General features: G+C 40.8%; 1 protein-coding gene and 1 non-coding gene across 5 annotated transcripts; one reads left to right on the top strand and one right to left on the bottom strand.

Annotated features, from left to right (window-relative positions):
• Positions 1-2,317: 2,317 nt before the first annotated feature.
• On the bottom strand, positions 2,318-27,209 carry LOC121900677 (endothelin-converting enzyme-like 1). Of its 4 annotated transcripts, XM_042417158.1 has the most exons (20): positions 27,107-27,209; positions 24,454-25,193; positions 23,329-23,397; positions 22,923-23,033; positions 22,755-22,847; positions 22,173-22,294; positions 20,190-20,412; positions 13,309-13,407; positions 12,850-12,924; positions 10,920-11,023; positions 10,041-10,099; positions 9,106-9,267; positions 8,012-8,063; positions 6,943-7,010; positions 6,158-6,282; positions 5,307-5,372; positions 4,940-5,035; positions 3,788-3,864; positions 3,378-3,489; positions 2,318-2,818 (listed from the first exon to the last, which is right to left on the bottom strand). In XM_042417158.1, exons 2-19 carry the CDS (start codon positions 25,156-25,158, stop codon positions 3,390-3,392), a joined length of 2,406 nt encoding a protein of 801 aa, XP_042273092.1. In that variant the 5' UTR covers positions 25,159-25,193; positions 27,107-27,209; the 3' UTR covers positions 2,318-2,818; positions 3,378-3,389. The 4 variants fall into 4 exon arrangements, with proteins under 4 accessions (XP_042273092.1, XP_042273091.1, XP_042273093.1 ...); XM_042417157.1 differs by lacking the exon at positions 2,318-2,818 and having other exon boundaries at positions 3,153-3,489; XM_042417159.1 differs by lacking the exons at positions 2,318-2,818; positions 9,106-9,267 and having other exon boundaries at positions 3,153-3,489.
• trnar-ccu lies at positions 16,904-16,976 on the top strand. Its single transcript has one exon. It is a non-coding gene; the product is annotated as a tRNA-Arg (tRNA).
• Positions 27,210-27,227: the final 18 nt, after the last annotated feature.

The following is a 27,227-nucleotide window of genomic DNA, read 5'->3' on the forward strand; positions in this document are numbered from 1 at the left end:
TTTATGCTTTGTGATTTTATTTATTTATTTTTTGTGAATTCTCCTGTGTGCTTCATCAGCTGAAAATGACAGTTAAGGATTCTTCAAGCGGGTCAGGTGACCTGTCCGAGGCCAACTGGGAGCTGCGCCGACAGGCATCTGAGCTAGAGTGGCTGGTGTCCAAACAGAAAGCTTGTATCAAAGAGCAGAGGAGCCAGCTGAGGCAGCAGCAGAGAAGCGGAAATTTACAGAACAGCTCTCAGAAAGTCGAGGTAGAGTTACTTCACCCTGGACACAATAATAATGTAGATATTGGAGACACAAGTCTGAGAAACAGTAAATGGAAAAACACTTCTCAATTCCTTATCAGCAACTGTCAAATACTTTGGTTTATGACCAAATACCTGCAAAACTAATGACATTCACATCAGCCTCAGCTCTACTTTGTCTGTCTAATTAGCAAATAGTGAGCAAAGATGGTGAATATGGGAAACATTATACCTGCTTCCTAAAATCAGCATGTTAGCATTGAAGTTGTGAGCAAACCAATCCCACAATGCAAAGTGTATCCCCACTCACTGTCACTACAACAGACAGCCACCTTTTGTGCTCAAACTTCGTGAGCAGTTGAACCTGGTTTGCAGTGCTTATTGAGGTCCATTATACATGAGGTGTTTGATTCCCACTGGGTTTTGCAGGTTTTAAGCAAACGGGAGGCAGAGTGTTAGATGTGGACGTCTACCATCCAACACCGGGAGGTCAAGAGAGAGCTGGCTCATGTCGCTGGAGGACCGAGTCTGTGAGGACACAGCTGGTAACACACTGATAATGACCCACACACACGAACTTGAGCACCACAGTGACACAGTGATCCTTTGTACTTACTCAAACATTAAACAGCGACCAACATCAAGGAAGAGATAGCAGCCACATGTGAACTAGCAGCTGTAGAGTCAGGTGTGTGTGTGTGTGTGTGTGTGTGTGTGGGGTGTGATGTCTTCCATATATGGCGATTAGAATTTTGTTTTGGTCAGTTTTGACCATGAGGGAAGGAAACATGCACTCTCATCAAAACAAACTGTACAACCATAACATCTGATACACTTCTCCACCGTACAAAGATTCATATTCTTTATACAAAAGTATTTCTGTTAATAACACTGTGTACAAATGCATGATTCTCCATCAATCATAGTTGCTCTTTATTATGTACAGAGTGTTGGCTTCTGTTATTTGGCGAGTTAATTGTTAAGGTATGATGTGACCGCATGCTCTCCCTTCCACTTTGATTCCTGGGTTGTATAAGATCATTCAGAGTTCAATGGGAAACACAGTGATGTGGATAATCCAACAGATTAAGTTCTTTAATCCAATGTCCAGTGTTTGATAAATACAGAAGCTGCTTTGTGTTTTTACTGTAGTCTGAGGAGTTGAATGTAGATAGAGACACAAAGAGCGCATCCACCTTTTGGCGCTGCATTTGACTACAAATCCTGAGAAAATCAGGATCACATCAACCATGTCTTCTGTTTTTTTTTTTTTTTTAAAGTTTACAAATCTTAAAAACTGTACAAATACTCACAGTAACAAGTAAACAATGCAGGCAAACGATGCAACAGTCATGACAGCTGAACAGTGACCATTGCTCTCTGCAGCCACAAGAGTGCAGCATTGCGACACAAATCATATTCCAATACCGAACTGAAAGGACAGCAACATTTTGGCAGGCACGACGATGCTACTGATTTTAAGTTCACTTTAAAGGTGGCATTTGTCCAGTTTACATCAGGGACTGAAATCACTGTTGTTGCCAGTCCTTAATCTACATCTTCTGATATGCTGAGATTTTTCTAGCTGATGCTACAAAGAAGACAAACAATGGAGAACAACAATTAAAAACAAAATAGGTTATGAATCCTATGCATAATGTGTGTGATAAATTGGCAAAAATACAAAAATAGATGTTTTAAAAATAAATTTAAACATAGAAAAAAACCCACCATATTTCCTCAAATAGTGGCCAGGGCCTTTATTTACCTCAACTGCAGATGGTACAAGGCCTTTATTGAAAGCAGCCTTATATTAGAGAGAGGCCTTTATTTCTAATTCCCTCTGTTTAATAAGTATATTTGCTCATATTTTAGTATGATGCCCCCTTGTTTTCTGATCTACTTCCGCTTGCTCTGTTAAATGTTTGTTACTGCGTTACCATATTCCCTAAAATAGTGGCCAATTCTTTTTGGGTCAATGTCAAAATGCCTTGCAGCTTTCTTTCCTGAATTTTCCTAACATACTGCAAAGCCCTCTCTTTGAATTTCCGTCATCAAATTTCCGCATGGGTCCCAAAGGGTACTTCAAATGTAGCTGCTGCAATCTTGTGGCACTTGTACATTACTGCAAACTACAGCTGGCTGAGACATTAACGCATATACACCCACAGTGACTGAAATAGGACAATAATACATTAGATGAGTAATCCAGAACAACAAAGTTATTCTTCATTTGTTCGTGTTGACCACGCCCTCGGCCATTATCGGAGACCTGGCTTTTAATTGACTACCTTGTTTTATTTGAGGAAATATGGTAATCAAATAATGTATGTACATGATCAATGGTCATGTGACCCATGCTCGATGGTAAATACAGACTGAGTTATCAATGGACAATCAGTGTATAAACTTCCACAATTTAAAGCCTTTGTATTGATGACAATTGAAAAGATGTACTTCCATCCTGGATCTGGCTGCTTTATGCACTCTGTATCATCTTGTTAGCTCTGATGAATGTGTGATGTAGGACAGGTTGCGTCTCTATGTCTGTGTCACAGCCTGGCTCTAGACTGTGACAGAAAAGGGAAGTCACACAGGTATTCCATATATTAAAGTACATTTTTTTAAAGTTGCAGTGTGTAGGATTAAGTGGCATCTAGTGGTGAGGTTGCAGATTGCAATCAACTGAATACCCCTCCCCCTTCAAGCATGTAGGAGAACCTACGGTGGCCACAAAACTCGCGAAAAACCCTCTTGCTTTATCCATAGAAACTATAGAAACATGGTGGTGTAAGATGGCGGGTAAAGGGCTCATTCTAAGGTAACAAAAACACAACACTTCTTGTTTTCATGGGATTATACACTAATTAAAACATACTTATGAATATTATATTCCATTTCTGCCAAGTCTGTTCCAGTAGATGCCACTAAATTCTACACACTGCACCTTTAAAACAAAGTACACAAAACAAACCGATATAACAAATTGGTGGGGTGAGTCTATAAGATCTTTAGAGCATAGCAGCAGCAAGCAAAGCAGAGGGGCCGTCACAGTGTGTGTATGTGTGTGTGTGTGTGTGTGAGGGGAGGGTGTGGGGACTTCTGAAGGTCGTTTGAAGGTCAACAGACCAGGTGGAGACGTCACCATATGGAACATTTGTCCACAGGGTTCATTGGTGAATTCTTCGGACAGTGGAAAACACGTGCAAACTCATCAAACTGGGAAACACTGCCGATGACTCTGCAGGGGGAGGAAATGAAAACATCTAATAGCAATGCAGACATCACACGTGTGTATGTGTGCATATTTTGTGCTGTTATGTAATAATTCAAGTGTAATGTACATTAACTTATTTCACAGGAAATGGGGCATTCCCAACATTACCTGTGCAATCCCAACTGTAGTTATGTGTCTTTTTTTGGATGTGTTGTAAGTGAAGATTATTCTTAAAATGTAAAAGCAATGCACACAGATGCAAAATACTGATGAGTTTCTCTGTGTTTGTGAGTGTTTTTTTATTGGTGTGTGTATTTTGTACCTGTAGTGCTCTGGTGCATGTTTGTCATTTAGCAGATGCAAGTAGAGCGACTGAGATCTTCTGTTCATACACCAGTTCTGAAAAGACAACATAGAACAATAAAGGGGCACTCCAACAATTTAATATGGCTCTTCCATAAAAGGTGCGGGACATGCGAGAGACAGATTTGAATAAAATACAGGGTCAAAGTTGGCAGATGTTGACATATTCAGATTTATAGTTCATAGAATGAGATTAAGAAGCAGATCCAAAACCCTGGTGTCCTACATTTCCCATAATGCAATTTAACAGCATCTTTCATTAGACCAACCATGCTTGGTGATTTCCTGCATGTTTCTGTTGGTTGGATTTCTGTTGAAAATATAAAGCCTGAATCAAAGAGGACACTAATGACATCATCAGGGTTATTTTCTCAGACTTCACGATGCTCCCTTCAGAGCCACAGAAGACACTATACGTCTGTTTTCAAAGGCTGAGTAGTAGTCCTACTGACGCGTAAACTGATCTTCATGAGTGAAATTTGTGGAATGTCCCTTTAACACATCAACGACCCAACCTGGATACAACTCAGCCAAGACAAAAACAAATCTGTCCAAAACTGGACATGATCAGTCAAATCTGCACATGCACAACATACTAAAAGCTATTTGTTGCTATTTAGATATTCAAAAAGCATTTTTGTCAAGTTCACCATATTCATTTTATGTGAACAAAAATGTGGTTGAATTGGTTCACAGCTCAATATTATATATTTATGTATTTCTTCTACTCTGAAATGAATCTATCCACTTATATGCAATTTCCATGGCACGTCCTTTTAGCTAAATGGGCTAAACACTGCAGATTGTATTAAAACGTCTTTCTAGATTTTGCCACTGCCACATTAAGCCATGAATTTCAAAGATGCCGATGGATTTAAATGATAGATGTAGTAGTTGCAAGGTGGTCTAGTGCTTTGAGATGCTGTACTGTCATCAACACAATGCAACATAATTTTTTAAAATCCCTCCAATGCTTAATAGATGGGATAATAATGTTCGGATAATATATAACTCTTACCTGCTCTCTATGATCAGAGCAGTAGATAAATGATTTAACAGTAAAAATATTATGAAAGACTGTAGTGTGGATTGTGTTGAGAGGCTTCAGTACCTGCGCAAAGGCAATGAAGAGCAGCTGTTCATGAGTGTATCTGAGCCCAGGTAGGGGCCTCTCTGGACCATGTTCCCTCACCCACTTCTGATACGCCTGGACAGAGAGACAGAGAGGTGCGCAGGGAGTGAATAATGAAATTATGACCCCTCAGCTCATGACCAAAGTCTTTTCCAAGTCAAAATCACGATCTCCTCTTGGTAGAAATCACAGAAATGTTACAGTATGTCCTACAACTACCTGATATGAACTATGGCAAATAAGAGTCAAAACTGACTGGTTGCATTTTGATATTATTTATTTAAAATCCTTCATTCGTGTGAGGTCACACAGCCGCAGTATTTCAACAATGATCTGCATTACTTACGTAGTATGACAGCTTGAGTCCTCCCATGTCCGCTATGTTCTCCTCCAGTGTCATACGACCATTCACCTGGACAAAGAGAGAGGAAACTAGGAAAGTAGCCTGAGTCTATCTGCAGGTGACAAAATCCATCTACCAGCACCTCTAACTCGCCAACATCTTCTACTTTGTTTAATTTGTACAAAATCAAAGTGTAAAATTGAAAAGTTTTGGGTTTTACAGGAGGTTGTGTGCCTGACTATTCTTTCGTCACCACTACGTTACAAGCAGATATTCCAGACAGAACCAGGATAGCCGTTTCCCCTGCTTCCAGTGTTTATGCTAAGCTAAGCTGTCAAAGCTAATTGTGCCCTGGCTGTAGCTTCAAATATAGCATACAGACATGATACTAGTATCGATCTTCTCATCTAACTCTGGGCAAGAAATCAAGTATTTTCCAGAATTTGAAACTATCCCTTTAAATTTGACCATTTAAATGCAAAAATTACAAATAATCAGTATCTTATGAGGTGAAAGCTGCTAAAACAACCACAGACAATAAACCCTCAAAAGTTTATTTAGTATTGCACTTCTATGTAGCTGGGGGACCTGAATAGTCAAAAAGCAGAGGCTAAGATGTCAGCATGGGAGAAACTCCAAAAAAGCTGCACCTACATTTCCCACAATACAACTCAATAGTGTTTTTTGTTAGAACCTCCTTGCCAAGTAAATGCCCATATTTTTCAAATCCCATGCCCCTTTTGGCTTTCTGTTATAAGTTTGTAATCTTCAAGCACAAGCCAAGATACAGTATGACATCATCATAGTATTATCATCAGGGTGTAAAGACTCATGCAATGAGTGTGCAAACCCACTCTCTGGTTATTAACAGTGAAATTATCGTAGAGCTTGAGGACACATTCAGCCTTCTTCTGGAACTTTCTGTAGGACTTCTCAGTCCACCACTGTTTGAAGCTGCCGTGCCGGTCGTACTGGCCCCCTAGAGACACAAACCATTGCATCACTAAGATGAAGGGCAAAAGGGTGACTGCTGCATCAACATGAAGACAACACAACCTGCAACTTTCCTTCACAGTCCAAAAAGCTGCCCAGCACATCACAGAAGTCAAACTGTTAGGGGGCAAAAGTTAACCTTGGCTGATGTATCCACTATATGAAGCAACTGAACTGCTTTTCGGCCAACTGAATTTGTAGAATAGATATTAACTGTCTGTCAGAAGAAGAAGCTGCTAGTCAACAATTTTTCACACCCTCATTAAATGCTTTTGCTGTATCTTGAAAGGGCCGCGCTTTGACTGGAAATTAAAGTTAGAGATTGTGGCTCATAATTTTCTTTAATGCACAGTTGCAGGTCTAGGCGTCCTCCCCCAGAAAAAAAAATGTAATTTAAAACAAATTTCCTGCATTTCTACACCACCTAACCTCTTGGATTAAGTCAAGTAATAGCCACTAGTCTAGATTAGATCATCAGAAGAAGTTGACAGCCCTGCTGCAAATGTCATGAATTTACACAAATCATCAGGAAACACTTGCTCTGTGTAATAGAATAGTTCAAAGCAGTGAAGGGGGTTCAATTTAAAATGGTAAAAAAACAAACTTTGTTGCAATGGATTGTGGGTGAAGGGGTTGTCATTCTTACCCCAGTCATCATATCCGTGTGTTAGTTCACGGCCAATGATAGCTCCTATTCCTCCATAGTTCAGAGACCTGGCAACAAGGAGGAAAAATATACATTATATATTGTGGTATCTACCAAATGCTTACACTTTGAACTTTTGAAAGAAAATGTAACACATTCTGTTTTCTTTACAAAAAGTTTAATGCATAAGCAATGAAACAAAGCCTTGATCAGCTCAATACACTCAGGAGATTTGCTGCTATGGCTTTACTTGTTTTGCTAAGACCACTAGATTATGAGTTACTTTGCAGACTTTGTTTTAGCATTCAGCATTAACCCTGTAACTTCCACCTGCGGCATCGGTGTTGTTCAAAAGTCACATAGTCTAGTACATATCCATCCAAAATTTAATTGGTTTGGATTTCACTAAACAACTTTGTTATCCAATGGCATAATGATATGTTAATTTGCACAAGAATAAAAGTGGAGGAAATATGCAGTCCTTTTTTGGCAAAATGATGATAATTTTTTAAACATATTGTGTGCTGCCATAGAAAAACACAGCTTATCAGCAGCTAATCCAAAAAATATTAATATTGGCCTTGAAATACCAGAATCTGTCAAATACAAAGAGCTTCTGTCTGAAATGCACGGCTGAGGTTGAAATTTGTGTGCGGATTTAAATGCATGACTAATTTAAAGTTAGGGAAAGTTTTGTGTGGTATTGCTATGACTAATTCATAAATTTCTCATGGTGTGCTTATTTTAGAGCCAGAGATGAGAACAAGTGAGATAAACAGATCAGACAGAGACAGATGGGGAAGCTATCTACTTTCATGTACTGTCAATTTACTTGATGGGCTCAAATTTAGGGTGGCGACTTCTCAACGATACCTGTTCCATTAGCAGGACCTTGTTCCATAATTGAACTCTTGATGGGTGGTTAAACTGGTTTAAATCAGGTGTGTTGGGACTTAAGGGAAGCAAAGGCTTGCCAGACTAATGTAGCCTTTAATGACCTTTGCTTTTGTGGCCGTGGAGATGTTGTTGCTTCCCTACGGACAGCAGGGACAGGAGGAGGGATACTTACTGTGGGAACTCAGGGTTGTAGAAAGTGGGCTGAAGGATGCCAGCTGGAAAGACTGGGGGAGAGATAAAGACACAACATGAGGCACACAAACTATAGAGAGAAACAGGTTTTTATTGCGGTCTGCACAGAAGGAAAAGGAAAACACTGACTGACTTTAAACCTACACGAGTCAAGATATTTATGTAAAAGGCATCTATACTATTATCCCAAATCTCATTGCATACAATAGAGGGCAGCAACAAAAATAAATTAAATTAAAAAAAATCACTATTTGTCCATATAAATAATTTTCTCTGTCCCCTAAAAATCATGCTTCATCCAAAGAAAGCTGTTCTTCAACTGGTGAATAAACTTTGACCTCCTCAACACCATCACACACTGTAGTTGACATGTAGTTAACTCAGATCATCACTATCTCTAAGCACTTCAAAGTGAAGACATTTCATTCATCTCCTGTTGCCACATGTCACTGCCAATCTGAAGTTTTTCATTGAAATAGTCATATTTTAGCACTGAACAACTGATTAAGGACATCAGCTGCATATTTTATGTATAATATCTTTGAATTGAAAGATAGTTCATTGAAGTGGCAAAAAATAGATTGAATATCTTTTGGTTTTGGACTGTTGGTCGAACAAACACAATTTCAAGATGTCACCTTAGTCTGTCTTAAAACAACACTCATATACCCATATGTACATTGACACAGTTTTTGGTTGCACAATCCTTGTCCTGCATGTGCAAAATGCATTCTGAAGTTCTGCTAAAGCTAATGTAAGGCATCAGCAGTTAAGAATTTTCTTAAATGAAGTGGGTGTAATGCAAAGTTACTGTATTTTTTTGGGCTACATTTAAATTTTTTACAGAGTAATCAATTAATCTATAGTTGCAGACTTAAATATGTGTTGATTAACATACAGTAGGATAGTCTGGATTTAACATAATTACATTTTTTGACTGTTAGCAAATCAAGTCTAAGTAAAAAACAGACTGTATGTCACAGGCAGCAGGGGTAGTACCCAAATGCAGATTATAGAGGCAGGCAGGGACAGTTCAGTGAGTTAATTGTCAAAAGTGAAGATACAAAAGCTTACAGGTATGGGTAGCAAGTCCAAACTGTCCAAACAGCAGTAGTATTAAATCCACAGAGTTGCAGGGATGAGATTCGGAAAAGTCCAGACAGGCAGACAAGCAGGTGCAGATATGGTACAGGTCCAGGTAACCGAAAACAGAAGCTTGAAAGCACTGACAAAAAGCTACATGACAACAACAATGATCTGACAAGGGAACAAAGGATCTGGGCCTGTATATGAGGTAAGTGGCTGACAAAGGAATGAGTTGCAGGTGAGGAGTGGATGGAGTAAGCCAGGTAACTGCAGGACTGATGAGAAGTGGGAACAGGGGTATAGATGGGGAAAGGAGGGAAAGTCCGAGGGCATCTGGTGGACAGCTTAAGGATGGCAGGTCTGGGGAGCTGGAGGAAAGTACATGGCCTGGGAGAAGGGAGCAGGGGCTGGAGACAGAGAGCAATGGGCTGGGGATAGAGTGTGGCTGCAGAGCGGGACTGAGGAGCACATTGTGACACTCTATATCAATAAAACTCCCCATGAAGAGACAAAAATGGACTGCATATGTGAGAGAGCAGCTTTTGACTAAGCCTCTGTCCTTGTCTCACTATCTTCAAACAGAGTCAGATTGTAGACATGAAACAAAGGAAACCAAAAGATGGAATTGCAATTGGATGGATGCAATTTAAGAATAATGTAATATTTAATGTAATAATAAAAATTTGATTTTAAAGAGTGAGGAGAAGGAATATGATATGAGTAGGTGGACACTTTTTTAAAAATCTCTAAGCAGCAGTCACATTTGGCTTGTCGAAAACTGATGGCAACATGGTGTAATTGCGTGTAACTACTACATGGTCCACATCGTGGTGCAGATCGGCAATGGGAGAGATGAGAGGTGTGAGACAGATGACTGAGAGAACACAGATATCAGTTTGTGCGATGCATGGTCACACACTCACCCATTTGGTTCTTGTTAGGAAGGTAGTAGGCATTTAGGGCCTGGGGAGGGAGAATCCATCTGAGGAGAAAAACAAGAGTCAATCAAACAGGGTTTTAAAGATGGGATCGAAACACACCCCAATCCTGAACAGAATCCCAAACACCTCTTCCTCTCTTACTTTCTAAATCCCCTGGTGAGAAATATTCGGTGTGTGTGGTCCCACGGCTAAAATTCCTCTGCATATGAAAACACAGACAGTTCCTTTATGCTAATCCACTTAAAGCCAGACCAATCGATTGGCACAAAATCCGCCAAATGACTAACTCTGAAGGTGTGAGAAGCCCTTGTTCTAGGAGTGAAAGACTGATGGCTCTGCATGGGCTGCAAAGAAATTGAGGGAAGACAAACACAGAGAGGAGGAGTGTTAATTTATTTATATCCTTGTGACAAGACAGACTGAGTGATGAAAGGTTCACTTTTTGGTGATAAAAGTGGAGTATGTGATTTAACTCTTCAGAGCGTTGAGTGTGGGCTAATGATCCAGTTGATTTGAGCACCTTGGAATACTAATGTGACTGTAATGTGTTGTCATAGCAGAGAGGCACTCAATCCAGGCGTGGCGGGCTGTAGTTTATAAAAAATGAACTGCATGTCTGGCTGCTATAGATAAGTAAATCAAATGGATTTTCTCTAGCTGTGTATGTCGATTTTGGGACATGTTAGGTATGTCAAACACATTACAGACACACACTCACAGTGGTGTAAAGTGTGAGCCTCAGCTGGATGAGCTTGGATAGATTTCAAATATATTAACCTTTAATTGCTTTGCACTGTGTGTCAGTGAGCCAAGTTGGCTAGCTACTGTAGCTTGTGTAATGTGAGGAGATATGAAACTCACGCTGACTTGTCCACTTCTTCATGGATCGTCTTGACTGAGAGCTTGATTTTGAACTTGATGCTGTTGAGGATGTTCTTGAAGTAGGTCTTCTCATCCACATCAAACTGCAAAACCACAGATAAGTTTATGTGCACCTTTAGGGTATGCATTAGTTGGGTGTTTGTGGAAGTGTGTTATGTAGGTGTGGTGGGCCCAACAGAGCCACCAAGTCAGCTACTAATAAGTTGTTACTTTATAAATAGTGATAATCTGTGGCAATTGGGACACAACTTATTTATGATTCAAACATCTAATATGAAAATGGACTTGCAGTAGTTTATTGTACACAGATTGAGAATTGGTTTTGTTCTCTTGCCAAAAGGGATTTAATGCAATATCTCTATCTTTTAAACTGACAGTAAACACATCATCTTGCTTTTTTGAATCTTTTTTACTTGTTAAGTCTCACAGGGCCAGATGCGCTTCTGTCTGTTTGTGACAAAAATACACATCTGGACAGACTACTATTTCAAAATTGTGGTAGTTTCTGCAACATCCTCCCACCCTTGAGTCTGTGTGCTTGGTAATGTAATGAGTAGAGCCAATAATACAGATGAAGAAATATCTTACTTATGAGTAAAGTTCAGAGTAAGATTGCTGGTATGAGAATTTTGTTACCTTTGAACAGAGCCAGTCAAGCTGTTCCCCCCTGTTTCCAGCCTTTGTGCTAAGCTAAGCTAACTGGCGACTGATGGTAGTTTCATATTTACTGTACAGACATGAGAGTGGTATTGATTTTCTCATCTAATTCCTAGACATTACATTTTCCAAAATGTTCTCAACAACTACTATTTAAGGTAAAATAAATGCTTCAAAAGCTGGCAGGTTTTTTTCCACATCAAATTCAATGCATCTGTACTGTAGCAACTATGAAGCAGAGTCACCTATGATACAATGTCATCAGCGGTCCTGTGTACTAAGGCTCATGTCCAGTCAAGAGTTTTGTGATCTCTATAAACGCAATAGACACACATTCAAGAATTATATTGATCCTCTACTTTAAAGGTGCCTTTTTGACTACTAGTAGTGATATGGAGCAAAGATTTATAAGGATGTAAATGCACATGCACAAGCATATGGGCAACATGACACACATTTAGCCCCATGGTTTCATACTATTCCACTGATTGATGATAATGCACCGAGAAACAGTGCCGATGACCCAATTGCTAGCTAGCAAACATGGATGTACGGTAAACAATATAGGTTTCAAAATATTCAAAAATTCATTCCACACATTTGTTAGGTGATTGCAGAACTGATTTCCTGGAGCGTTTTGAAACCTGTGTTGTTTACATCCATGTTCATGTACTAGCAGTCTTCCTCATTGCTGGTACATTGCTGGAATTCTTGGCATGTTTCTGCCATCTGTAGATGAGTAGCACATCAGAAATGTGCTTTGTGTTACCTGTGTGCAGCATGCGTGCACAAGAACAAACAAACATTGCTCCACGAATGAAGAACACAAAAAAGGCTCGTAAGGGCAGCTACTCTGGATTGCAACACGTTCCAAGTTTGACACTCTTCCTCAAGCAGCATCAAGGCCAATCCAAGCCTTTTTTGTGTTCTCTGTGCCCTTAAAAGCCTGTATTTGTGCACATATTTAGCATATTCTCACTTTTATGCATTTGATGACTACCTACCTATTTTTTCTTTGTATTTTCACTGACCTGTTTGGAAAGCCCTTTTCTGTCATTTATTTAGATTCTTAGTTTTTTCCATCACTGATGCTAACCAACAGTTGTCTACAGATGTACAAGTTCAGTGTACGAGACACAGGTAGAGAGAGGGGGATGCTGGGAAATAGTATTTGTGTGTATGATGTGTGGGTGCTCATGTGTGGTGAGGAAGACCCAAGAATGTAGACTGAAATAGGAGGCTCATGACTCACACCATATTCTTGATCTATGAGCTCAGGTTTGAGAAGGAAGTCAGGGTATCCCGTCATCACCATCATGTGCTTCAGCTGGGAGAGAAGAGGAGAAGAGGATGATGGAGGGAAAGAGAGAGAGAAACAAGTAAACCTACCCAACACCAGTCTACATCCACTTGCAGTAACTAATAACCCTCAATACACACTTGTTTCTGGACCAAGGCACACAACCATCCAAGCACACACAAATGCATTAACCAATTAAGCAAACCCAATGTAATAGGATTAAAGGGAAGCTCTTTATGTTCGACATGGCCCTCTAAAAGGATTATAACTTCAGATTGTAAAAGTATTAGAAGGGATATCTTGCAGTGCAGACCCTAAATCAGCACCAAAGAGAGATCTGGATTAGGCGATCCTCACTACTTCTTCCTCAATTCGTGTTTGTGATAGAGAAGCCGAGTTTGTTCTCCGAACCTTTTCTCTGGCAGCCTTCTTGGTGGCCTTATCCATCCAGTCCAGCTCATGGAGCCGGAGGTACAGAGAGTCCTTTATGTCCTCCACCAGCTTCTGTACCTGGAGGGAGATCACATCATGGGAAGAAGTTTGCAAGCCCCTGGAAACACATTTTCTCAATCTGCTTCTTACTATGAACAATAAACACACTATTTTCAGCTAAAGTTGGAACAGTTTTCCTAATTTCACATTTTTGTATTTCTTTTTTTCTAGGTGCCCTTCTCACAAATTTGAAGTAGGCGGGGCTCAGTTGAAAAAAATGTGATGTGACATACTTCCGTGTGCAAATCAGATCTGATGACAGTAAATTGGTTGTTTGGTCCTCAAATCAATGTGTGTGTCAAACCACACCCACATGGTCCTGAAGAAGCAGATTAGCTTAATTTATTTTTTTATTTTTTAACTCAATAAATAATGACTGATTTTTGAACTCGGATTATTGCTTATGTAGTCATAAATATTTAAAGTTATGGTGAATAACTGAATATTTGAAGCCACATTTTCAGAGGCTTTAATTTATGGAATGGGGAGCAGAGCCTCCAACTATTGGACCCCTCTCCTGTAGAACCATCTTCCAGTTTCGGTCAGGGAAGCAGACACCCTCTCTACATTTAAGAGTAGGCTTAAAACTTTCCTTTTTGATAAAGCTTATAGTTAGGACTGGTCCAGGCTGGCCTTGGACCAGCCCCTAGTTATGCTGCTATAGGCCTAGACTGCCGGGGGACTTCCCATGACGCACTGAGTCCTCTCTCCTCCTCCCCCTCTCCATCTGTATGCATTCATGTACCATCAATGCATGTTACTAACTTGGCATCTTCCCTGGAGTTTTGTGCTTTCTCGTCTCGTAGGAGACCCTCGGCTGCAGCGTGAAGCCCACTGCTGCTGCTAATAATATTAGTCATTTTTGCCAACTACTACTGCTATTATTATTGGTCATATTTCTATTATTATTATTATTATTGTTATTATTGTTGTTGCTGTGCTTCTCTGTTCTCTCCCCTCTCCCCCTCCCTCTTTCTCTCTCAACCCAACCAGTCAAGGCAGGTGGCCGCCCACCCGGATCCCAGTTTTGCTTGAGGTTTCTTTCCTGGGAGTTTTTTCTTGCCGCTGTCGCCAAGTGCTTACTCATGGGGGAATGTTGGGTCTTTGTAAATTAAAGAGTACGGTCTAGACCTGCTCAAGGTGAAAAGTGCCCTGAGATAACTTCTGTTGTGATTTGGTGCTATACAAATAAAATTGACTTGACTTGACTTGGAATCCCCCAAATCCAAATAATTAAAGGTATAATCAAAGAGTGTAAGGTCATGTTTACACCCTGTTGAGCAAGTTTGCTTATGTTACTAGAATTAACTGATAATTTGAATTTGTGTTGCATTAGATTGTCTACAGTGATGTTTTTTCTGCCACCTTTGCTGCAGTTTTGATCCGTCCATTGTCTGAAATGCAAATTCCCATGTCCAATATCTGATTACTACTGAGCCAATTGGTCTTTTTTCCTTCTTGGCTTGTTTTCAAATACCAGCAGATCCCATAAAGGAGAATTTGGAGATCTTTCTAGTCATCTCTACCTTCAGTTAAAGGGGAACTCCACTGGTATTACACATCAGAGTTTGTTTGCAGGTGTTGGGTGTAGGCTTGCAGTGGTAGTCAGTGTTACCAGTATTACACAGTATTTGGGCATACTATGATTACATTACTTGCCCACTGTCCTATCGTTGTTTTGCATTTTTTAAAAATAGAAATAAAACCCATTTAGTTCATTTTTGCACATCAGCAACCACGTTCATCAAATAAAAAAACTCTAATTTGTAAAACACTAAGTGTATTATCAATACTTAGTCAGTTGGCGGACGCACTAGCCCTTGGCTAGTGGTTTGACCCTTTTGCTGAGTGGTTAGCACAGTCGTCCGTGGTCTGGGGTAGGGATGTGCAGAGGGCCCAGTATTTGTATTTGTATCTATATTTGTTGAAGCAGCAAAATTATTTGTATTTGTATTTGTATTCGAATAAAAGTGGAAAGAGGCTTAAAAATCCTGTTTTTGGTTTTATTACACTTCTAGTTTTAGAAAATTAAAGTGTTACAATTAGTGTTCATGAATTAACTGCCTTATGAAGGAGGTCCCCATACTGGGTCTCGAAATGGAGTCTCTCAGATCATAGACGACTGCGCTGACTATTGAGCCAAAACTTTACTCGTCGCCTCATTGCAGACAGACTTCTACCTACTTATACACCCATAACACAGAGACAGTACACCATGTAATGTGTAGGGAAGAACTTCAAAGGTGATTATTGCTTTGCACTTTTCATTTATTGCCTATTTTTTACAACCTAACTTTGTGGAAAGGAGAAGGGGAACAACAGGTTATGGAGAGTCCCTTGGGAGCACTTTGCGTGTGTCTATTGCTCAGCTTTATATCTGGGTAACACCCCCAACTCCGAGAGTGATGTCCAAATAAGGAAATGTGCGTCATGTAGCAGGTGGTCCCCCCGTTGAGACCTGCTGATAGATGTAACAGTGGAGCAGAGGACAGAGACTGAGATAACGATGTAACCGACCTGTGCTCTGGTATTTGATATGTTTTTTTTTCTTCCTGAAAACAAATAATTTTTAAAACATTTATGTGAAACAAATATTCATAAAAAACCCATTATTTGTGCTTTGCCAAAGAACGTATTTGTATTCAGGCACACCCCTAATAGATATCCTGAGTTTCAGTCCTCATGGGCCAACGTCCAAAAACATTGGATGTTGCAATTCCCATAAATGTTAAACTATGTGCTATACCTCTGCATAGCTGAAGGGTCAGCATGTCTAAAATGTCATAATGTACCCATGGCAGCAAGTGTCCACACAAACTCTACTTGTAGACCATATGCACCAACTACAGCATTGTTGCTTCCCTAAATCACTGCTTTTGTCTTTTGTTCCTCATGTTTTCAGTGCTTTATTGTGAAATGTTTGCTCCCTATTTATGTCCCTCTCTACATTGTCTATCTACACCTAAGTCACCTAAGCCGCAGTGGCCTAATGGATAAGGCACTGGCCCCCTGAGCCAGGGATTGTGGGTTCGAGTCCCATCTGGGGTGACTGACAGCAGAGTGGCGCAGCGGAAGCGTGCTGGGCCCATAACCCAGAGGTCGATGGATCGAAACCATCCTCTGCTAACAGTGCTTTAGTGGCAGCTATTTTGCATGTCAGTTATTTAAGAAGTACTCCACCAATTTAGTTTCCACAAAGTAGGAAGACATAGGTATCCTGAGTTTCAGTCCTCATGGATCAACCTCAAAAAACATTGGATCATGCAGTTCCCATAAATGTTAAACTATGTGCTACATGTCAGCATGACTAAAATGTCATAATCTACCCATGGCAGCAAGGTTCCACACAAACTGTACTTGGAGACCATATACGCTGACTACAGCATTGTTGCTTCACTAAATCACTGCTCTTGTCCGTCTTGTGTTCGTCATGTTTGCACTGCCTTGTTGTGACACAATTGTTCCCTATTTATGTCCCTCTCTACATTGTCTATCTACAGGCAAACTCACTGAAGCCCCAGTGGCCCAATGGATAAGGCACTGGCCTCCTAAGCCAGGGATTGTGGGTTCGAGTCCCATCTGGGGTGACTGACAGCAGAGTGGCGCAGCGGAAGCGTGCTGGGCCCATAACCCAGAGGTCGATGGATCGAAACCATCCTCTGCTAACAGCACTTTAGTGATAGCTAGTTGGCTGTACATGTCAGTTATTAAAGAAATACTTGAGCTATTTAATTCCATAAAGTAGGAAGACATAGATATTAGTGCAGAGGGCCCGGTATTTGTATCTATATTTGTTGAAGCAGCAAAATTATTTGTATTTGTATTTAAATAAAAGTGGAAAAGGCTTAAAAATCCTGTTTTTGTTTTTATTATGCTTTTAATTTTAGACAATTAAAGTGTTACAATAAGTGTTCATGAATAAACTACCTTACGAAGGAGGTCCCCACACCGGATCTCGAAGATAGATCATAGATGACTGCGCTGACTACTGAGCTAAAATTTATCTCATTGCCTCATTGCAGACAGACCTCTACCTATGTATACACCCATAACACAGAGACAGCACACCGTGTACCATGTAGGGAAGAACTTCAAAGGCGATTATTGCTTTGCAGTTTTCATTTATTGCCTATTTTTTACAACTTAACTTTGTGGAAAGGGGAAGGGGAACAACAGGTTATGGAGAGTCCCTTTGGAGCACTTCATGTGTGTCAGTAGCTAAGCTTTATCTCTGGGGAACACCCCCAACTCGGGAGTGATGTCCAAATAAGGAAATATGTGTCATGTAGCAGGTGGATGTGACTCCCCTCATTGAGACCTGCTGATAGATGTAACAGTGGAGCAAAGGACAGAGACTGATATAGTGATGTAATCGACCTGTGCTCTGGTATTTGACATGTTTTTTTTTTCCTCTCAAAATCAAATAATTTAAAAAATATTTGTATGAAACAATATTCGTAAAAAACCCACTATTTGCGCTTTGCTGAATAACGTATTCGGGCACTCCCCTAGTCTGGGGTGTAGGAACCCTCCTTTGCTGCAATTACTTAGCCATAGTTTATTTTCTTGCCACTGGCAACAACCCATACAAGGTATGGGTATGTACTTGCCATGCACAGATGTATGTAACTGTAGAAAGAAGTAGAAAGAAATAGCTTTAAAAAATTTTTAGCATTGGACATTTAAAATCGTCATTGAATGTAATATGAGGTTTTGCAGAATTACCTGATACCAGCATTAGGGTTTCAATAGGATTGTGGAACATCTGCTGTCCAAACTTCTAGTTACTTTTAAAGAATTCTACTAGTGCTTTTTCACACTATCGTAAACACAATTTCTATTCCTTAAAGACACCAAGACATGTTATGTCTGTCTTTGTTGGTGCTTCAGGATAACAAGAAAGCTGGTCTTTCCCTCTCTGTCTCTTGACTCTCAGCTTCAGCTCCTGAGACTCATTAATTCCTGTTCACACTGAGGTAAGCAGCATCAGCGAGTCAGTCAAGGCTACACACATTGCCACTGGCTTGGAGTCCAGTACCTTTTTTGTTGATAATGAGGTCTCCAACCTGTGTGAGCATGCCAACATAGTACAGACTGATGTTTACCAACAGTGTGAAATGATTGGTGTGGACACGGACAATTCCAAAAATGCAATAACCCAGCTTGAAGTTTTCAGTCCCCCACATGAGAAGTTTTTGATGGTTTGAATGACTTTAAGATGCTTATAGGATTGGCACCCACTTCACCTGGGAAAAACCTGCCATACTCTAGGCTTCATCCTAAAAATCCCTTTTGTCTATGATTTTATCAATCAGAAATGCTCCACTAGCTTGAAGCCTCATTAAAATTTACACTTTGTATCTTATTGGAATCTTAAATGGAACATTAGGAATTTGGGAACTTAAATTTCAATTAAGGTACAGTACATAAAAAGTAATTAGCACCTAGAACTTGTGTCAGACTTGCATGCTATATAGTCCTGGGCTTTGGCAGCAAGGGGGATTTAGAAGTTTGCAAGAGAAGAGGAAAATGTGGCTCATTGTAAGATGAAGCTTATAGGGTTGACAGTAAGGGTATAAGAAGAAGAATGTCCTAGAGTGGACATGAGACTGAGATACGAATACATATGGAGGAAGATTAAGGTGAAAGAGAAAGGGACCAAAGGTGATGGAACGGTAGAGGTGAGGGTTTATTAGTGATTGACCTAGACAGAGAACAAAATAGAAATAAAAAAGTGGAGTAAATAAGAGCTAGAAACAAGTTATGATTGGCATGGATGGCATTTCCAGATTCCAGTTCAGGAATCAACCAAAATCATCTGGCTGTGTCAAAAAACACAGCTGGACCCTGGCCCCTGCCCCTAAGGAGCCAAAGAAAATTATCAAGTAGAATAGAAAGATGTAGAAACAATATCAGAAAACATTTCCAGTGTTGCCTGAGTCATCGAAAGTGTGGGAAAGTTATGAACTTTATAAATGTGTTTCCCAAGGCTGTAAATGTCTCAGATAATAAGAAAAGTTGTTAAGTGTTTTCAGTAATAGGCTTAAGTCCTAAAAAATTCAATTGAAGGCCAAGGTTAGTTTTGTGGATTTTCCTCATGCTGTCATTGAAGGCTTTGTGGTTTTATCATCACCAAGAATCCTGTCCAACTATTTTTTTATTGAAGTCAATTGAAATTGCAGATAAATTGCTCGTTACTGCATATTTTCTAAATTTATGTGGTGATGGAAACATTTTCATTAAATAAGTAATGACAGATCAAGCAATTACACTCTCACTGCAAAACTGCTGCTCAAAATTGGCTCTGTCCCCAACAGTCTCTAAAATGTTGTATGACTTGTTGTTGTATGTGTTAAGTCTGACGTTTGGTCAGTATGGCTATGTAAAGTTAGAGTAGAGTTATTTTCAAATGTAATTTATTGAGCAATTTCTCTCATTCTCTCCGACTGTGCTAATATCTAAGTGAGTCATGTGCTGCATGTAGATATGCAATGCCCAGAAAAGGGAAAGAGAGAGTAGCCAATGTGTTGCATTAGCTGGCAAAAATAAAGCCACTTGTTGGCTTTAGGTATCAGATTTGGCAGTGCCAGTTGGGATTTTGGGGGATAAGGTGGGTCAAAACCTTGGTCCTGCAGAGAACTATATGTGCAACTCACATTTTAATCTTTGAAATTTTAAAAGTTCACTTCAAATTTCCTGGACAGTTGGGTGGAATTTGGCTACTTGGTCTAGTGCAGTCAATGAATATGGGTAAAATCTATCCATCCACCCATTATTCCACTGTCCACCTCCATCCATACCTTAGCCTTGCTCTGTGAGGAGAAGTGCTGCTGAACAAACAGGGCTCCAAGGGCCATGCCAAAGTGTTCGTTGGTCTGGGTGAGGCAGAACCTGCCCAGCTCCAGCTGCTGTTCGGTGCCATCAATCTCCTGAGAAAACTCGTGGATGGTGCTGCGGAAGGTGGTGGACAGATGTTGACTGAGGGCTGCCACAATGCGCCACAGCATGTAGTTATGTACAACCCTAGGATGGAGGATATGAAAGGAATTGGTTAATTGCCTTAACATATATTTGGTTTGGTTTTAACTCACAATTCAAGAAGCTGTAACTCATATGGGCTTTGTCGAAAAAAAGACTTAGGGGGCTTTAAATAAATAAAGTACAAGAAAAGGTGTCTGCTATAGTACAAAGCTTAATGAACCCATCCTAGTATGATACAGAACCCTTCATGTTAGACTGCAGCTAATTTCCTCTTGTGCTCTCTGTGTTAAGTGACATCCACTGCATCTAACTGGAATCTTGTTCTATCTGGCCCAAACTTTCAGTTTTTCCATCTGCCATCTGAGTTCCTTCAGAGTCAGAAAAGTTAGAAAGAAAACAAGAGGGAAACAGTGATGGAGAGCGAGTGAGGAGTCAAGAGGGCCCAGCAGTTAAAGAGTCAAGCTGCATCTTCTCCCTTAGACTTGAAGTGAGGTTGGGGGAGTAGGAGGGGGAGACAGATGGAGAGAGCTGGGGAGCAGGGGACTGAGGAGAAAAGAGTTTGATGAGGAGAGAATGAAAGAGAAAGACAGAAAGTGAGTCAGAAAGTTACAGAGTCAGGGAGAGTCTGGTGGAGAGTCTCAACAGTTCAAAACTGTTGTCTCCCACTGTCAATGTATGGAAGCCCATTACTGTCAGAAAAAAAGAAGAATGAAATGACAAAAATGCTGCAAATGAACTTCTGGTTATGGTGGCTTGCTGAAGAGACGCACGCAAGACTGCTCTGCTACTTAAACCTCCAAATCCTTTCTAAAATACTCAATTGTCTAAAGTCACTCATTTCGCTAACACATGCTTCACATAGAACCAATGATAAATAATTCAGTTTTTGTTGATTTGGCAATGCCATCCAGCTCTGATAAGGTGGATTTGCTGTGTTTTGATTGATTAATTGATCACATAACTTGTGTATGGTTGATCAATGCTACACCATGGTTGTCTGTGAATGTAAAATCTATCAGAGAATGAAGCATACAACAAAATCATGAAAATAATATATTGAATGTTGCCATAATATCATGAACTAGTGAGTCATGAAATTACCAGAAAGTCTGAATAGGTTATGCTGCTACTGCATACAGACAGACATCCAAGTCTCAGACATAAATGACAAGCAAGTAATCCACCTAGCAGTGAGCCATGCATGAGGGCTGAGTGTTGTGTATTTGTGTAGAGCACAGTGACTATTGCCTAGCTGTCAGTGGCTGTAACACACATCCTGACATGTAGCAGCCCTCTACAGCCTCCCCTGGAGTCTGTCAAGAGGAAGAGGGGAAAAGAAAGTGTGTGTGTGTGTTTACATCCATGTGTGTCTGTCTGAGTCTGCAGGTGGTAAGAAGGTATGGGTGTAGATGGATAATAATCAGCTGCAGTAGAACTGGAAGTTCACCCAACAGTGACTCACATTCAATAAACACACTCAAATGTGAACACAAATACATCCACAGCAGCACACAAAAACCTCATGACACTGCATTGTAGCCCCAACTACACTGACAGCCCTAAACCAGAGGCAATACACAAACACACACGCACACACACACACACACACACACACACACACACACACACACACACACACACACACACACACACACACACACACACAGAGCAACTTCAAACAAAAGCGCTCACTCACTCTCAAGAAGTACTGACTCAATTTTCCATACACCTCTGCGCCTTCATCTTTCTCTCTCCTCTCCTCTCCACACCCCCACCCCTCTGCCCTTTCTCTTGTTCTTTACCTCTTTGAAGTGGTCTTGATGATGTCGGAGACTTTCTGTATGTAGTCGGTGGAGATCACAATCTCGTCATCTTCTGAGAAGTTATTGTGGAAGATTCTGTCCAGCAAGTGTTTCCAATACAACTGTGGTGAGACAAAGATTAGATTTTAAAAGAGTCATGCAGTTTATCTTCTAAAAAACAACAAACAAGATATTTCTATTATGCACAATTATGTTTATTTTATTTTTTAAATTGTAAAATACACAGTTTTACCTGTCCAGGCTTCAAAGAAAAACTATTGAAATGAATGAATGATCTTTTCGCTGATTTTACAGTGCGTGGATAATGTCTGTGCATTCTGAGTTATGATTTTGAGATTAAGGAATACCTCCAGTGTCTTCCCCTCTCCTCTTCCCTCCCTCAATCATTTCCAACACCCCCCATGTCTCCTCTGTTTCTCCTTTTTTCCCCCTCCTATCTACTTCTTATTTTGTCCCTCAATCTCCCCATCTACCCCTGCAGGACAGAAAGCCTTTGTGAGTCACTTAGGCCTCCGTTTGCATGAGCTTGTGTGTGTGTTTGTGTGTGTGTGCAGTCCTCACACTGGGAGCGATTTGCTGTAGCTGCCTGAGGGTGATGCGGTTATACATGGTGCTCATGTCCTTTCTCTGGTCATCATATTCTGACAAAGTGACCTAGAGAGAGGAGATTTTACTCAACACTGTACACTTACACATGCATGTGCACACATAAACACGCAATCAGCTCACGTTGGCCAGACGGGTCTCCAGTTGTATAATCTCCTCGGACTTCTGCGTGGTGTTGTGAGCTCCCAGCATGCTCAGCAAGCGCTCCATCACAGCCTTGTATGCCGCCAAGATCTGAGAGGCACAATGACATCAGCACTAACAGACAGGAGAAGCCACAACATCATCAGTAATGGCAGGTGACGGGGTGACGTGTGGAAAGGTGGACAGGATAACGAAAGCACAGCAGCGGGTGATAGAGGAAAACAGGTGGATTGATGAAGACCAGTCGATGCAGTCAAAAAGGAAGTGAGAGAAGAAGGGAGGAAAAAGAGGAATACATGAGGGGAAAGGTGATGATGGGAAGGAGGGAAAGAATTAGAGGAGTGAGGTGAAGTGAGGGATGGAGTCAAAGAAGAAGCACGTTTACCTTCACACTGTCCTCGTCCTGTCCCAGGTAGAGACTTCTTTCAGGCAGCGTGAGCCCCTCCTGATCAATCTGCACACATGAACACACACAGAATGTGATGTGATCACATATGTTGTGCTTGATGCAGACTTTCCAGACTTTTGAAGGTTAGTTAATATTTACAACTTTAACATTGCTGTTCAGTGAATTGACGATATTGGATGATAGTGGTCTGTCAGTCAGATCTATAAAACTAAAAATTAAACTTCTTTTAAGATAAAATATTCTAAACTCAGGGTTCACTTAGTAGCTTTTTCTGGAGCTTTCAACCACATCTCACAGGCTTTTTCAGCAAAGGGAAATGGCTCAGGTGTCATAACCATAGACTGTATATAAAGATGGATGTAGCGAGGTGTAATGTCACCCATTGGTTTGCACTGGAGCTGGTTTGAAGCCCAGAATCGCAGCTTATGAAACACGGCCCGCTACCTGGGAACACCGAGTGGTGCACATGAGCTAACGTTGGCTACTGTAGCTAAAGTGTGCTCACACAGCAGATATCATAATTAAGTAACATTAAACTTAGGGAAATATTGTGACAATAGTCCAACTCAGTGCGAGTCCCAGAGCTGAGGAGAGCAGCAGGTGAGCCAATTATCCATGTCCAGCAGACATCAAAGCCACTACAAGTCTTCAAATCTTATTAACAGAGCAATAATTTCCAAAATGACCATCAGCACACTTATTTAAGGTCCCGAATTTAGCAATTGAGACCCTAATGACTCGTTGAAAAAAATGATTGAATTAGGATAAGGTTCAGTCCCTTTAATTTAATCAAGAGGCCCCTGTGGAAGAGGCCCCTCTCCCTCTGTGGATATAAAGGGCTCATTCTAAGGTAACAAAAACACAACAGTTCTTATTTTCAGGTGATTATACACTAATTAAACCATACTTGTGAATATTTTATTCTATTTCTGCCAATAGATCCTCGTAAATCTTACACACTGGTCCTTAAAAGAATGTCATGAGTCTGTGACAGCTCTGTAACTGAAAATCCACCCAACAACATTTCTAGGAAAACACACACACACTAACTCAAATACACTCATGGCTTTATAAACACACGTCATGTTCTCACACTCTCACCCTGATGGTGTTCCTGGAGGAGTTTTTGTCGTCCACATTGATAGAGAGGGAGAAGAACACGGCAGCGTTGTACACCCCCTGGGTCCTGTACAGCATGTCGTTGAAGTCCGGCGGTCTCTGTGGAATGACCTCACCCCTCCCAGCAGCACTGGGAGGAGCCAGGTCCCACCACCCACAGCTTTCTATCACCTCCCTCATGGGGTCAGAGCCCAGCTTGTCGATCTCTTGGATATTGACGCATGATTGGTAGAACTTCTTGACCTTGTGCTCTGCTGAGTTGGGCCCGCGCCTCTGTATCGGCTCCAGCAGGAGGCGATGTAGTTTCTCCTCATTGTGCTCCCCTATGGCAGTGATGATGCCATAGCTGAGCTTGTCCTCTGGGATGCCATTGCGGCGCAGCCAGCCACCACAGGCGAAGGAGTAGAAGTCCTGGCAGGGTGGGATGGTTGGGTCAATATTGTCCTTAATGAAGTGTGACGCCCGCAGCAGGGAGCGTTTGTGTTGGCAGTCCTGGCTGCACAGTGGGTCCTGCTGGGCGTCCAGGGAAATGTATTCAAGTGCCAGCATGCCGCATAAGATGACGCACAGGCCTGCTGAGAAGACCAGAGCTGAGAGGAGGCAGATCTCCCTCCGGCTCCATTGGGGAAGCCCGCCACTGTTGCTGGTGCTGCTTAAATCTGTCTCGTTTTGATTGGTGATAGTCATCTCTCAGGGGGATGACGTCCCCAGGTGACTCACAGCTTTGGATGAATCAATGGAGACAAAAGCAAAGAGTTGAATGTCAGCTGGGCATTGAGAGGTGTAGCCATAACTTAGTGTGTGTCAGTCCATAATTGATATAAAAATTGTAATTATTATAGAAAAACAAGGGAGGATTTATGTCTTCTGTGTCACCACACACATATCAATGATCCTCCATGGAGATTTTGAAGGAATGACAAGGTACACCACAAACAGATACCAAAATTTAAATCACATTTGCTTGTGTGTTTCCATTTAAACTTTACCGAAGATCTGAGGGTGTTACTAATACTGCTGCATACACACTCACACACACACACTGCACATGCATGGACACTTAAAATGCACCAACAACACACCCCTGGTGATGCATGGCGCCTTGTCAGTTGTCAAACATTTGCCATACATCTTTCGAGCAACAGACAATCACTTATTCACTTATTGCAGTGGTTCTCAAAGTGTGGTCAAGGGACCTCCAGGTGGAACCATAGGCACAAATTGTCCTAATAGTCCTTAAATCCAAATGAACCACAGCCTCTTTAAACAAACAGCACACTTGGAAGACTGGATAGACTGTTCTCTTACATCTTGAGGGCTACAGATTTGGACACACGGCTAAAAGGTCCTATATAGTGACAGGAAATACTTTTGTATGTAGCCTATGAAATGCACCACATCAGCAGTATCAAAAGACCCCTTTGAAGAGCACACTTCATTCTTATTTTCAGTTTTTTACAAAAACAGAAGAGAAAGAACTGTCTTATTCTCCCTTACTATCAGACTCTCTCTCTCTCTCTCTCTCTCTCTCTCTCTCTCTCTCTCTCTTTCTCTCTGACTCTGACTCTCAGACATCCTCTTTGGAGACAAATATATGCCAAACTACATTCAAATATCTAATTTTTTTACCTCCTCATGCCTACATGGGCGAACCGTTCCCGTCTTGGACATTAGGCTGTGAGTATATCAACTCTACTGTATTAGAACTGCTTTACCTTTATTCTGAATGTTTATATTTTATTCAAATAAAAGCTACTTTATGGTTTGTGTTATATGTTGAATGAAACATTATGGTATACATTTGTGAAAGGTCTTGAGTCATGTTTTATGAGCTGTGTCAGTTTCCCAATAAGCAAAGAAGAGTTAAATTGCTATAATTTTGAACGGGATTAAACTGATGAATGGTATGGAGGGCAGCGATGTCATAGCTACTACAGAGATGACACAAAAACTCTCATGTGTGTAAAAGAGTGCAAGATAGAAAAGGCAACCTTAAGGTGTGAGTTCAAATAGAAAGTAGTCCTACATTCATACATTTTTAATTAAATTCATTTTTCGATGGATGATTCTCATGATGAATTCAAATGATGTAAGATAAATTTTCACCTGGCAGACACGAGCGCAAGAGCAGAAAAGAACAGTGAAACCATATCATATGATGAAACATACATCCAACTCACACATTAAACTTACATAGAGATGCACAATCCTCTCTTGAAAAAGTATAGTCAGTCAATACATGTAATTTCCAGCCAGACAAACTAGCTCAGTTTCCAACCATACATCTTTTATTCTTCTTCTTTCAGCCTTTACAACCAGGTCTTATCACTGGCTTTCAAAATTTCCACACATGTCCATATGGACACTGCCAAGAAACAACTAATAGACCATGTGTGTAAAAATGAATGGACAGCTCTCATATAAATGTCTGCTGTGTTAGAGTAGCCTCTTCCACTGATGGGAATTGATTGTAAGACATGCCATCATTACAAAAAAACCCAAATTATAAAAAAGCGAATTACAATGAGCACCCCCGCCATAACCTGATGGCTGGTGGAAGTCCAGCTTGCCTCTCCAGTGAGCTCATTAGAGGCATAGAAAGCACCAGAGTGAAACTTGTGTAAAAAGACCTTACCTGTGGTGAGTAAATCAATATCTATATGTGTAGGCAGATGAGATCTGCTCTACTGAAGGTCCGAGTGGATTATGCGGTCCCCACCGGAGATCAACACACACCAGGATCTGCACAGCTTTCT

The sequence above is a fragment of the Thunnus maccoyii genome, chromosome 7 (genome assembly GCF_910596095.1).
Source record: "Thunnus maccoyii chromosome 7, fThuMac1.1, whole genome shotgun sequence".
NCBI lineage: Eukaryota > Metazoa > Chordata > Actinopteri > Scombriformes > Scombridae > Thunnus > Thunnus maccoyii.